The sequence below is a fragment of the Chaetodon trifascialis genome, chromosome 3 (genome assembly GCF_039877785.1).
Source record: "Chaetodon trifascialis isolate fChaTrf1 chromosome 3, fChaTrf1.hap1, whole genome shotgun sequence".
Lineage (NCBI taxonomy): Eukaryota > Metazoa > Chordata > Actinopteri > Chaetodontiformes > Chaetodontidae > Chaetodon > Chaetodon trifascialis.
In genome coordinates, this window is record NC_092058.1 from 13,295,415 (window position 1) to 13,309,580 (window position 14,166).

General features: G+C 40.8%; 2 protein-coding genes across 3 annotated transcripts; one reads left to right on the forward strand and one right to left on the reverse strand.

The window, feature by feature from the left end:
* The first annotated feature begins 751 nt into the window (after positions 1-751).
* LOC139329002 (high mobility group protein HMGI-C) lies at positions 752-5,871 on the forward strand. Its single transcript, XM_070959109.1, has 5 exons — positions 752-944; positions 1,075-1,158; positions 3,828-3,878; positions 4,029-4,067; positions 5,700-5,871. The coding sequence occupies exons 1-5, from the start codon at positions 840-842 to the stop codon at positions 5,781-5,783; spliced, it is 363 nt and encodes a 120-aa protein (XP_070815210.1). The 5' UTR covers positions 752-839; the 3' UTR covers positions 5,784-5,871.
* Positions 5,872-7,514: 1,643 nt separating this feature from the next.
* Positions 7,515-14,119, reverse strand: c3h3orf18 (chromosome 3 C3orf18 homolog). 2 transcript variants are annotated; one of them, XM_070959108.1, is made up of 6 exons: positions 13,614-13,990; positions 11,824-12,249; positions 11,580-11,605; positions 11,202-11,331; positions 10,754-10,788; positions 9,210-9,823 (listed from the first exon to the last, which is right to left on the reverse strand). In XM_070959108.1, exons 2-5 carry the CDS (start codon positions 12,082-12,084, stop codon positions 10,783-10,785), a joined length of 423 nt encoding a protein of 140 aa, XP_070815209.1. In that variant the 5' UTR covers positions 12,085-12,249; positions 13,614-13,990; the 3' UTR covers positions 9,210-9,823; positions 10,754-10,782. The 2 variants fall into 2 exon arrangements, with proteins under 2 accessions (XP_070815208.1, XP_070815209.1); XM_070959107.1 differs by lacking the exon at positions 10,754-10,788 and having other exon boundaries at positions 7,515-9,823; positions 13,614-14,119.
* Between the last annotated feature and the right edge of the window lie 47 nt (positions 14,120-14,166).

Sequence of the window (14,166 nt, forward strand, 5' to 3'; positions counted from 1 at the left end):
TTCACCTGTGGAATGATCCAAACAGGTGTTTTTGGAGCGTTCCACATCTTTCCCAGTCTTTAGTCGCTCCTGTCCCAACTTGTTTGAACCCTGCTGCATCAAATTCAGAATAAGCAGATATTTACAAAAACCAATGAAGCTGATGAGGCCAAACATTAAATATATTGTCTTTGTACTGTTTTCAATCGAGATTATGTCAAAAAAGGATTAGCAATTTCTCAATTTCTGTTTATTTCTGTTTTACACAGAGTCCCAACTTTACTGGAACTGGGATTGTAGATTATTGTCTCAGCTGCACAAGTTTGACAGTGAAACTTGTAGCAGCATCAGACACACCTACAACATGCACAACCCCATTGAGAAATACCTCACAGAGGGCAGATGGAAAGGCAGCGTACAGTACAGTAGATGCAGATTTTGGATGGTAGATTGAGTTGTGAATATCTGTGCTACTTTTAGTCGCTGGACACCACTCTCATGTTTCCCTGCATTTGCCAGACCCCTGTCTGTGTTCCGATGAACCCGGTGCCAAGGCTTATGTTTAAGCAGTTCCCACGCTTGCTCTTGGAAAAGAGTCCCTGAATCATCCTTTTAATGATACATTAACCACTGACTGAAACTCACTTTTGTAATTGTGCAAGAAGAAAACGATTTTATGTGATACAGAATAGCTGATTCTTCATAAATGACCGCATTTAAAATTAACTTATTTTTTCTTCCATTTTCTTTGCTCACATCTCCAGCTCCTGATACTCAGGTCTTCTCCTCTTTAAGCCCTCGAGGCCGCTCCTCCAGGCTTTGATGCCCACACTCTTTGACGCAGGTGGACAGACACAGGCATGAGTAACAGTGGGACCAAAGAGCCGTCTCCCCAGCCGAGCACCGCCCAGTCACCTCCTGAGCCTCAGCGCAGGGGCAGGGGTCGGCCACGGAAACAGCAGCAGGTATGTATTCAAATCAGGTATTAAGAGGTCAATCTGAAAAGCCACGTTTGTTGATTGTGCGTCCTGGCTGTAGAAAACATGCAAACAAGCACTGTTAGTTATTGGCTCCACATTTGATCCCTCTCTGCAGGAGCCTGTTGGACCACCAACTCCAAAGCGGCCGAGAGGACGACCGAAAGGCAGCAAGAACAAAGGCCCCAGAACTGCACTGAAGGTTGAAACTGATTAGAATATCAGAATTTTTGTAAAATCACAAGAAATGTTGCATATTTATTGCAGGTGTCCTAACATTAGAAGATATGATAAGAAAGACCTGATCCTGAGTTAATTTGGACATATTTGTCTTACTGTACAATTGATGGTAGCACCATCTATGTCAGGGGTCGCCAACACAGTGCCGCAAGGACCACGTGAGTTGCCCGCTGGCCTGTTCTAAAATTAGCTCAAATAACGGCACTTATCAGTGAGCTGCATCTATTTATTTAATTTTATTTTTTTATCTTGCTTGTTTAAATCACACTTACATGTGAACTGGAAATGGCAATATATTCATTTAATTTTTAAAAAATGATTAATATAAATGAACTCTGACCTACTGTAGTTCAAAGTTCAGTATTGCGCGCGAGCCGAAAACATAGCGTTTGTGGAGCAGCAAAAACACGATGATTGACCCCAAAGAAGATGGCAGAAAAAAGAAAGAAAACCTATCATTTCCACAATGAATGGGAGGTAGAGTTTTTTTTTACCACTGTGAAAGGAGCCTGTGTGTGTCTCATTTGCGGGGCGACTGTAGCGACGGCAAAGCGACACAATGTGGAGAGACATTTCACAACTTGCCACACAAGCTACCATGCTAACTACCCACCGGGCAGCGCACTACGAGCAGAAAAAGCTCACGACTTAAAGGCAGCTTTGAGCAAACAGCAATCTTTTTTCATGAGACCCGTGAAAAGCTCCAAAAAAGCAACCGAAGCCTCATTAAGAGACTGAAAAAAACACTGAAACATGAAAATATAGAAATAAAGTGTTGCATATTGATATTAATTTATTTCCTATCTTGTTATCATTGTTATTTTTGGTGAGAAATCATTAACATGATCAGTGTCTTTACACAGCTAAATACCATTAATTATTAATAATAACATATAGGTAAAGCTAAATTGAGCAAATTGGCTTTTAGAAGTGTGTATCAAACCGGTAGCCCTTTGCCTTAATCAGTAGCCAGGAAGTAGCCCTCGGTGTCAAAAAGGTTGGTGACCCCTGGTCTACGTGTTTATAAAATACTGTATATGATCTTAATAGTGTTGTTCTTTGCAGTACATCTGTGTCAGATGCACCTGAGTTTTTCCACTGTAATACGCCCTGAGATTTCTGTCTTTTTGCAGGATGCTATGAGACCGTCACCAGTCATTATGAGGGCAAATGTCAGCTGAAAACAGAAGACAAGCTGTGATTAAATCAGTGCAGTATTTATGCCTCAGCTGTTATTTTTCTGAGCAATGAAAGATTGTCTTACAGAGACATATCTGCCACTAAAGGATATTTCCACTGTATGCTTTAGACTTTGAAGCGTAAGCATTTTTTTGAACTTACTCCGCTGCAGTTATTTGATATTTTTACCTTGCAGTTTACATTTGAAACACAAATCATTTTCTAATCTTCTAAAAAACCACAGAGGCTTAGTATATCTGCACGATATTAAGTAGTTAAAATTAGCTCCATCTCGATGAGTCCATCTACGACAACTAAAAGTCTGCTTACACATAAATGCGTCACCGATTTGACAATATACATTATACAGTAATCAAACTCTCTGAAAGGAGATATTTTCTATGATGAGCATTACTTTTGATACTTGAGTACATTTTGAATGCACGACTTTTACTTATAGTAGAGTATTTGTACACTGTTGTATTATTACTTGTTACTTAAAGGCTCTGAATGCTTCTTCCACCAGTGTGCTCATAGTGCTCAGTAATGATCATCATGATCATTTGTGAAAATTGGACTTGGCTTTTAATCAATTAAAAAAACTTAGAGCTAAAAACTTGTCAGTTTTGAGTGCCATTTTTTTTTAAATGACAGCTGTTCAGTATACATTTGAACGTGCAAACATGCACTCATATCTATACTAATCAGCAACATTGAGGTTTATATTGCTACTGAAGAATTTGCTCATATGTAAAAAATAAAGTGCTGATAAAGTTGAAATTGAGGTGAGTTATCTCATCCACAGTATAACACAAGATGTATAAGACACATTTCTCTTGTTTTTTTGGATTTGTAGGGGGATACACAAAAGAGACTTAAAAGAAAAATGTTGTTTTCTCGCATTGTCAATGATACTGGAGAAGCAAATAAGTAAAAGCAAAATATGTCATAAATATGTGCACTTAAATGTTGATATTTTACTATTTGATTATTTCAAATCCTTTTCCTCTGGCTGCAAGATTTCATCATTTATACTCAGATAGACATGCGCTAAAAGAAGGATTTCATTGAACAGGCGGACAGTGTGCGTGTTGACATGTCCTGGGATGATTTGTCTGAGAGAAAAGACATTTCTGTCCATGTTCATCACCAAAGTTTAGTTTTGGTGCTGTTTTTGGCAGTGCCAACCATACAACCTGTGCTTGTGAAGTCAAATCAAAGCAACAAGCTTTTTAGTGATTACTTCAGTTTCTGAAACAAAACTTCTATAGCTGACAGAAATGTTCCTCATTGGCCAGTAGAAGCGTTATCATTTCAAAAATGCTCCAGCCAAAGTGTGCAGAAACTGCACTGCTCAGAAAACATATAAGCCCTTAATCTGTTAGTGATCAGTGTGACACGATTGTAAAAGTCTGAAACCTCCTTTTTAACCATTCATCTGCTCTTTCTCAGAAAGTAGAGCCTGTTGGAGAGCGACGACCACGTGGGCGACCGAGGAAATGGGTATGGAGCAATCGCTGACAGTTAGAGACATCATGGAGTTAATTGTAAATGTGTCTCCAAAACCTCCAAGGTGTCTGCTGCCGCTGTGCAGTCCTTGAGGGATGACTTCTTCCTCATGTCTAATTAAGTCTGTTCTCTCTCTTTCCACAGCCCCAGAAAGTAGTCCAAGAAGTAACTGAAGAGCAGCAGGTGAGGAAAATGAAATCTTTAAAAGCGGGTAGGGTGGTCCAGTTCTGTTATATTATGTATACCGCCTTAAGCCACAGCTTCCCTCAACTGAAAACTTACTGAGATTTAAATGAAAAGGATGTTGGTGAAAGGCCGAGATTATTCAGGCAAAGTGTTTTGCAGCAGTTGCAGTACAAAGTAGGAGTGCAAATAGAAAATATCAATGAAAAGTTATTCAACCCCCCCAAAAATGACTGGAATAAGGTCTGTATAAGATACGCTGAGGTTCATGTTTCAGAGCCATGTTCACTCATGAATTTATAACAAGTGGCTTATAATCTAACAAACTGAGCAGCAAGTTTTTTAATCATTGAAAGCTTTAAATCCTGTAGCCTCTATGCATGTGCACTCTTCAGTTCAGTGCTCTTCCTCTGCAGATTTACCGATGAGTTAGCATTGCGTCAAACTGAAGTTAAGCTCATGACAACGCGGGAGTGAAAGCTCTGCTTCAGTTGAACAGAAATCTCATTTTGTGTCACACCTTTATCTTTTGACTAGTATCAGTTACATTTATGATGAAGCACACGTAAAAGCAGCTCAGAGATGATGCCATTCATGAATGTCGTAAGCTTGCGTTAAGCATAGAGCTCGTTTTCAGCACCAAACCTGAGCTACATTCAAAAGCACTTCGAGCTCTTTGTATAGCTGCAGCCAACATGCCATGGCCTCCATGATTCCAGTTGTTTTCACTAGTTCAGTACATAATGTGTAGTCATACATAGAGGAAGGGGAGTAGATAGACTAAGATGCCGTACTCTGACCTCTGACCTCAGTATATCCTTTTTTTTAAATGTTGCATTTATATCCTGTATTTTTCTTCAAATCCATATTTTTCAAACTAGTCCTGCATATTTACATTTGTATGTTAACAACAGACATTTGGATCCCAGCAGGATGTCATTATCAGACACGTATACAACTGCTAAAATTGCTATGGCACATTTGATTTAAATAGCAAAACAACCGCTGCACACGTTTCTTGTACTTTACGTAAACTGACTTCACGAGGATATGACGAGTTCCTGGAAATGCACAGATGGCGGTGCTGAATTCCCCAGATACACCTCCAAACATCCTTTTGTGGCATCCAGTTTTGGTGTATCTAAGACCAGCGTTTCTGAGAAACTTTGGTTCTTTTCGCCATCTTGTTCATTTTTCAAACGACAACATTGCACAACAGTTGCCACCAAAGCGGGCCGGTCTCTTGATGCCCCTCGCCTGCCTTATCGCATCCTCTGCACTGAGCAGTTTGTCAAAGATTCTTCAAGAACTGAAACTGTTGAGACAGACTCCCTTTCTCAGTCGCACGCACACGAAGGGGAAGAATGAGTCAATGTAGAGAGGGGAAACCTGATCTAACTGTTGTCTTCCTCTGTCTTCTTGGTTTCCTGACATAACCGTCGTCTTCCTCACATTTCACGGTCTGACAGCTGGACCTGGTTCCCCGCACGCAATCACTCAATGAAATTTTAACACCCATTCTTGTTTTCTCGTGCTCTTTCAAGTATTGATTCATTGCCGTGTGCACAATGAGTCACTAGAGATCAGACGATCAGACAAAATGACGGTGGTTTTGGTCCCCTGCTTTTCCAGGGCCCTTCAGAAGAGGCTGAGGAGGGTCCCTCGCAGCGTGAGCCCTCTACATCTCAGGTCCCAGCGCAGGAGGAAGGGGAGTAGATAGGATACCTCTCTACCTACCTCAAGGTTTGGCCTCAAACAAACAGGGGTTCAGTCTGACTCCTATCTGTGATGGGGATTCAGGATCACACACACGCACGCACACACTCACACAGACACACACAAAATCTTTGCAGACAGTGGTTTCCTCTCCTGATCTGATACTGTACCCTGGTTTTGTTGGTTCACGATAGGAGTTTGGTGAACAAACTCTGTTTTAACATTGGTGGATTGAAAATATGGCTCTTTTTAGGGGAATAGTTCCACATTTTGGGAAAGTTTGATGCCATTCTCATGTCTGTAGGGTCACTGGCAGCAGCTGATTGGCTTAGCTCAGCACAACGACTGAAAACGGGGAAACTACAAGCCTGGCTCTGTCTAAAGGCAACAAAATCCTCCTACTAGCGCCTCTAAGGCTCACTAGCTACCGTGTTATATCTCGTTTGTTTAGTCCGTACACAAACCAAAGTGTCAAAATTGCAAGTTTTGAGGGGGTCACGTGCCTTTTAGTTTTAGAGGTGCTGGTAGGTTTTTGTTACCTTCAGACAGGCTCTGTCCAGTCTTTACGCTAAACTAAGCTAAGCTAAATTAAGCTAAACTGACCATTTTTCGATGAATCAATTGTCTCATCTAATTCTAGGCAAGAAAGCCGAGAGGTGCGCAGTATTTCCCAGAATGTCTAACTATTTAACCTTTCAGGATTCCTGCTTTCCTGAACCTCTCAGCGAGTGTGTGTGTGTTTGTCCGTCTGCGTGTGTGTGAGCATGTGGAGAGGGGGCAGGGCTGCGGGCTAAAATGAGAGGGGGGTTTCAAGAAAAAAAAGGAACCAAACTAAACCGTTTTATTGGAACCTGTTTCTAAATCAACTGTCATGAATCCTCACTTGAAACAGGAGCTGGACGGTGCTATTTTTAGCAATGTTACAATATAAACATGGTGCTCTGAAGTTGTTATTATGAAAGTAGGCGTGAAAGGGTTGATTCCAAAATGAAACATCCAATTTGGGAGGAGGGTAATGTCTTACGTTCTTTGCTCGGAGTGAAAGAAAGCAAAGGTTTACATAGCTCTGTTAATGTAAGTAAGAGTACAGTGTTCTGGTTATTAACCTCAGTGAAAATCTTTTTTTCCTTCCAACCAGCAGCTGTTTTAAGAAAAAAAAGCACCCAAAGGATTAAATCGATGTCTCATTTTGGATAGAAGCCTTTCATATATACTTCAGTCAACAACAGCGTTGATGTGTCATTTTACCACACTCAGGATTTTGCTATTACAGTGCTTTTACACCATATTGAAACCTCAGGTACAAAACTATTCAGGAACATGTTGTCAGTCTACTCAGTAATAATTATTGTGCTGTGTTTGTTGTGCATTTCTGATCTGTATTTGACATTACCAGTATGCCTTGACACAAAGACCTCATTTAAACCTCAGTTGCTCTCAGTTTCTTAATCTCTCATTCTACCTCAGTAACACAAAAGTCAGACGATCTCCAACAGAGTTATACTCCACTCCCTCACCAGCAAGGAGTTACACACACACACACACACACACACACACACACACGTGCGCACACACAGGTTCATGTGGAGATATACAACAAAGACAGGCAGAGGGTCTTCAGGCCTACACACACACACACACACACACACACACACACAGAAGCAAACAGTACACTCCAGCAGAGGATTTTATCGGTGTACAAATCAAAGCATCATTGTCATTTCTTCAAAACAAAAAAGACAAAAAAAAAAAAAGAAAGAAACTGTATGTTAAAAGCTGAAGTGAGACTTGTTTTGTTCTCCTGGGAAATAAAATGCAGCCAATAGTTTACAACAAATTGATGAAATACTTGCTTTTTAGGGTGTAGTTCTTTATGAAATACTTGTTGTTTTTTTTTGTTTTTTTGTCGCTTACTCTTTTCTCGTTTTTACTACATCATGTATTTTCTGATTCTTACACTGTAAATTGTATGTGTGACACTCTTAATTCATGTGATTTGGGCAGCACATAACCACACAGTGCTGAAATACATGATAGTTATGGAAAACAACAATCGCCACAGTTACCTTGTATGAAGATGAATTCATAGGAAATGCTGCATCATTGCTTGTCTTTGTTTGACCGATTTCTAAGTTGTCCCGTTCCTTAATTCTTAATTCTTCATTCACCTTTTCCTTAGTGGAAAAGGGCCAGTTCACTCAAATTCCAAAAATAAACATATTTTCTCACGCGGTGGTGTCCGGCCATGCAGGTAGTTTTAGTTTTATTTGGCCTGGTTTTAAGATATCTGGTTTTTCTGCACCTCAATACAATGGAAATGGTTTTAATGCTGTTTGTGGTTGCGGTGTTGAAAAGAGAAACCAATCTATCTGCATGATACGACCCAAACAGGTGAAGAGTAAGAGTGTTTGTGATTTGAGAAAACCCACATTTGAGGGTTAACTCGTTCAAAAAAGTTGAAAAAAACAAAAACAAAAAAAACTTATATGCCTGTAGAATAATACAGGTATTGATAGTTTTTCTTTGTTGGCCAGGATTTTGGCATTTAAACTGACAGCCTGTTGCAAATACTTCAACCTCAAACTAGATTCTGCCCCGAGTTATCCAACAACTGCGCGTCACTTGTTTCGTGACTTGAATATCACCCATCACTTACTGTATATATCAAGAGTTTCTTTCACCTACATCTTGCTTATTTGTTGTATCCCAGTGATTCTCTGTATTTCAGCATTGTTCACTAAATTGCTGCCAGATGAGCTTAATTCATTTACAGACAGGTATGTTTTCTTGTTCAACTGCATTGACTTTACTTTATTGCCCTCTGGACTACCTCTGAAAACGAACAACCCTGGGACATCTTTGAAGAAGTGTTTGGTTAGTTGTGCCTAACCTTTTCCACCAGACCTGCAGGCCATGTGGATCACGAAATCTTGAAATAACTGTCAAACTAGAACTGTTGTAGTCCACTCATCTCATCTCACTACGTTCATGTCACCACAATGAATGGGAGTCAGCCTGAAGGGTGCCTGTTAATTTAACTACAGCTGAGTCAATGTTTGTTACTTTACACGAGCTATGTCTGAATATTTACTCTCTATATGGGGACAATGTTGTTCTGTGATCTTACTGATAGTGATATAGTTACATACAGTACTTGATCCATTTTCAACTATTGAAAAGTTGAAGTGTAACTTGATAAATCATCTTTTATGCGTTACTTTTTAACACCATTTTGTAGTTATGTTATTGATGTGTCCTCATCCACTTCATTAATACAACTCACAAACCTGTGATATATATTTTGTTATGATTCTTTACCATGTGATTTGTGTTATTCTGCTTCTTTATCGCTTATCAATAAAATATCACACCTATCAGCTCTCTCTTGTCAAACACTCGCACAACGAAACAGCCATTGTTTTGTTTGGTTTAAATAGTTTTACTGTATACGGACGGAAACAATCCTTCATTGGTCAAGAAAGAAGAAACAAAGTAGAGGTGGACAGTTCACTCAAGGATGGAAACACATCCAGTGTTCAAGCTCGTCAGAGACGCAACACCACAAAATCAGGAGAGAACACAAATTTACACGTCTCTCTTATCAAACATGGAAGTAGATACTGAAGCTCAGAAGAACTTCACTGACAAGCTACCAAACATTTTAACAGCAATGACACAACATGATTCAAGAAAAGTGCATCACACTGCGTTGGTGTGCCAAATGATAACAGTGCAAGATCATATGTGATGCTTCCTGTTAAACTCCCTTATCATACATGCACCCTACACCTGAAAACCGCTACCGTTCCACAGACTGTGTCTTAGTGATGAAAACCAAAGCTCCAGTTGTTCCCAAAAACGGTCCAGTTGTCCGTTTGTTCTCCTTCCTGAGCGACGGTCTGTATGTCGATGAGGCCAGTGGCCCCCGCAAAATGAAATCAGCTAATGGAGGAGAGCTGTTAAGCATTGAGAGCTTTGGCTACATCTGTGAAGACCAGACGACTGGGCCTCTGCGTGGTCCCCTGGGAGGTGGTGAGGGTCTGCAGATGAGATAAAACTCTTGGTGACAATAGGATCAGATGGCGGCTCCAGCCTTGAATTTGTAAGAAACAGCTCTTTGTTCCAGTGTAATATTTTATTTTGTTGATTTTAGGACCATCAAAATAGCTTAATTGACTTACTATTTTCAGATTTAGAATGTGATTTATTACTAAAACCAGAAAAAATGTGTTAGGACCAGAAGCCACATGTATTAAACCAAAGAGTATGCAAACTGTTCAGGGTGTGTCGAAAGTTCACGTAATAAAAATGACAAACTCATTGTGATGCTCATGAAAAACAAAGGCTTCGCAAACATCTTCTCTGAGGTCCACTTATAGGATATTTTGGGGACTTTCAACTGTATTTCATGCACTTCCTCCACAAATCAAGTTTTCTCAGTTGCCATGTGTGACATGCAGTTGAAAGCTGGTACATGGCCTCGAGCTTGAGATGGTGAGATCCAGTTCATTTTATGAAACTTTGGCTGCTGAACAAAAATCACCTTTCATTATTATGTAAATATAAATAATCTTATTTGTTTTTTGTTTTTTTTTCGCTATTTGTCAACCCCTGACTGTGATGAAAAATACTCAAAATTGAATTGAAAATAACATAAAAATTGGTGTTTTGCATACTTTCTGTACTCATGTGGCCACTGGAATATTCGATGTTAAAGTATTGAGATAAAGGAGCAGCAAAGGAAAGGATGACAGATTGTGTGGATGTAGGTTCGGAGTGTGTTGTGTGTCCTCTGTTAGCTATCCTTTAACATAGATTAGTTAATATATAAAATGACTATATGATGAAATAACTACAAACATCTAACCTACTGGTTTTTGTTTGAAATGATGATAGTAGGACAGAATGAGGATTGTGGGGGAAAAGAGGATAAGAGAGATTATTCAAAAGACGCACAGGTCATACTTTACCATGTTTGCCTTTTACCATTATGCCATTGTCAAAACTTTAGAGAAATAAAAGAAAATGAAGATAAATTATGACATTAACAACTATTATATTAATGGAACAAAAGAAGTGTAGATTCCTTCATCAGTGACCTAAAATAAAGCAAAGATCTACTGTGGAATGGCAAAAATAATAACAAGGTGTAACAACAACATGTAAAATATACAGATTTAATTAAAGCTGACACCAGCCACAAGAATCAGTTCAATGCACTGAAATGTTTTGAAAAATGTGACATCCTACTTTCATACTTTGCTAAGAGTTTGATGGGAAACATTGTCCAAGCCGCTGCTCAGAGCTGACCATTAACATCTATTTAATTAAATATGGTAATCATGGCTTAATTCTAGATAAAACAGTTGTTGAAAGATACAGTGGTCCATTTGAGGACACAGAAGATGAGCAGCTCACCTTGGCATTGGGACCAGTGAGGCTGCCTTCCCGGCCGTGGTCCAGTAGTTCCTGTTCCAGCAGGTCATCTTGTTCTTCGGCCGGGTCAAAGTTGTACATGGGCATGAGCTGGTGCCTCAGCTTCTCCAACCTGTGTGATGAGTTTAGACTGCAGTTTGTATCTACTGTTGTCTCCCATTAACTCTAGTACAAGTGCTTCTTTGACGGACTGATCGTCTGTGTTTTGACACAGGGCCCCTCTACAAGGCCACAAAATAACCCAATGCTTGCTTTAGTTGATACTACATTTTAGTGGTGCAAACACTGTAGCAAATAATCCAGTTACTGAGCCATGCAGTAAATTTGGGGTTTCAGCAAATAATTTTTTTTTAAACTTACCGCTTCCGTTTCCGAATATACAGCATCTAGAATGGAGAAAGGCAGATATAATGAGACGGAAAAACAAGTAGCCCCATTGATAGAGGCAACTCAAAAAGAAATGATTGAGTGCAGGACAAACATACACAAATCTAAACATGATATAGAGAACACAACAGATAAAGACATTCCAACTCTCTCAAAGAAAATGCATTTCCACTGAATCAAATGCTGTTTTACAGATACCATTTAAATGTGTCCTTACAATTGCCACTGCTAAGCCAATGACAGTGATGATGCCAAAGGGCACGAGCACCATTCCCATCCCCGAGCCCTCGACCACCGCCTCCGGGAACGTGGTGGCGTTGAAGCTGGTCTCGTTTGTTGTTATAGTAACAGTCATTAATGTTGTTCTGGAGGTGACATTGTCTCTGGCGCTCGAGCCCGTCGAGAGGAAGGGGATCGCGGTGGTCGTGGCAGATGTGGGGAGAAAACTTGCCGTTGTCTTAGCTGCAGTTACAGCCATGGTCGGGTCGTTTCAACTGAAGGATGTATTTTCAATCTCTGTGTGGATGTTGTTGTGGCACTCAGCATCTAGTTAGTCTCAGGGTCGACGCAGGTGTCTTCCCTCTGGTTTGAGGTCTGCTGAGGCATTGATGATGCTTAGGCCATATGATCTGGGGAATAAAACCTAAAACGAAAAGGCAAAATAGTGTGTGATTAACACAGGGTGATTTTACACATTTTCAGCAAAAAAAGAGGGGCCAAAACTGAAACTTAATGGTGGGCCAGGTCCAAAAGCAAACACTCATTTTACTGTTTGGATCCCAAGTTCACAACCCTTCCTACACAGTGTCACTGCCCGGTGCGGTCAGATTCTGAAAAATAATTAATAATTAGGCATCCTACATATTTGAAAAGCATAAACAGCGAGCTATATGATACTTTTTTCATTAATTGTACAATTTTTTTTCTATAAACATCTGGCGGACCAAATCGAACCTTATGGCAAGCAAACTTTGGCCCACGGGCCCCACTTTGAGCACCCTGATCGGATGAAATGCATTGTAGGGAGTATGAATAAAGGTGAGGTGATCCTTTACCTCTAGCCAAAGCGCCAAAAATATAATTTCCATTTGGCTTCTCCGCACTGATTATTTAATGAAATCTTTGTATACATTTTTTTTTTTTTTTGAAACATTTCAGTTTTGGCACCCCCCACCCTGAAATTCATTCAAAGCTCGGCTGATTGTGCCAGCGGGGTTGTGGTAGGTGTTTCAGTTCAGGATGTGGGTAGTGAAGGCACAGGAGGAAAGTGGCATAACAAACTTGATAAAATACAGAGGAATACTAACCACTCAAACTGTAACGTACACTGTGAGGAAATGTGTTGGCAGCGCGTTCAAAACGTCAAAATCAAACGTACACCCACACACACGCACACACTACCACCACACACACTGCTTCCATAAATATCCACTGCATCCAGGACTTGGTACATGTACCTCCCACCCACCCACACACACACACACACACACACACACACACACACACACACACACACACACACTGTACACATCCCATGAGCGTGAAGAGCCATTTATCCTGAAGATCTAAATATGTGAGCAGTTTTAAAACACGAACATGCTTTTCATTTTAAAGCACTGTTGCATGTTGACACAGGAAGGCAGTGAAAATAGACACACAATCCATTCCTCTCCCCTTAGTGCATCCTGTCTGCTTGTGCTCTTAATGAGGAACATGTGCAGCCGAAGCAAACAACCAATGAAAACCAAGAGCTGGCTTCAGTCATTGCTGTTTGTCTGGTTAACAATCCCTGCACTGCAACCAAGACAGAGCCTGCAACATTTGACATCTTTGTTTGAATCATGCTGTTATGGTGTCATTACTATGTGTTACTGACACTTAACATGTTATTTTTAGTCAGGATGCACTCTATCTCAGCTGTCCTGTGCAGACAGCTGAACTACTAATCCTGCCAACGTGACCAGCTCCTGCTCCATGTGTCCTCTCAGATTAGAGATGCGTACGTACCTTAACATACAACATGCATGACTTCAGGGGTGAGCTGCGGCAGGCCGGGACTAGCTAGAGAAGGGAAAATTTCATTGGAAGAGGCAGCATTTCCTCCAGCGGCTGCTGCCCCTCCTCCTCCTCTTCTTCTTCTGCTTCCCCCCTTTAGCAATGCAGGTACTGCTCAGGCTGTTTACACTGACAAAACAGCCATTTTCTCTGAAGATGGACCCCACACACTAGAGCAACCTTATCCCGGCAGGCTCCAAGAGATCCCCTTCCCTTTCTCAGATTGCCTCCCAGGATCTACGACCCCCGTCTTGCCCTTTCTTGTATTTCACACAACAGAGGCTGCTCTAGGGATGCTGCAAACACAGATCAGTGCGGCGAGCTCCCTCCCCCCTCACTCTGCAATTGGTCTAATGGCTTCAAGATGACAGATGCGGTTGGCTCCTTCAGCTGTCTATTTGGCTTTGCAGGGGTGAGAATGGGATTTAATGGCTCTGCACACCAGATGCTGTCAGACCCTGTGAATGACTGCATCCGGGTGGCAGGTCTGAGGAAATTAACCCTA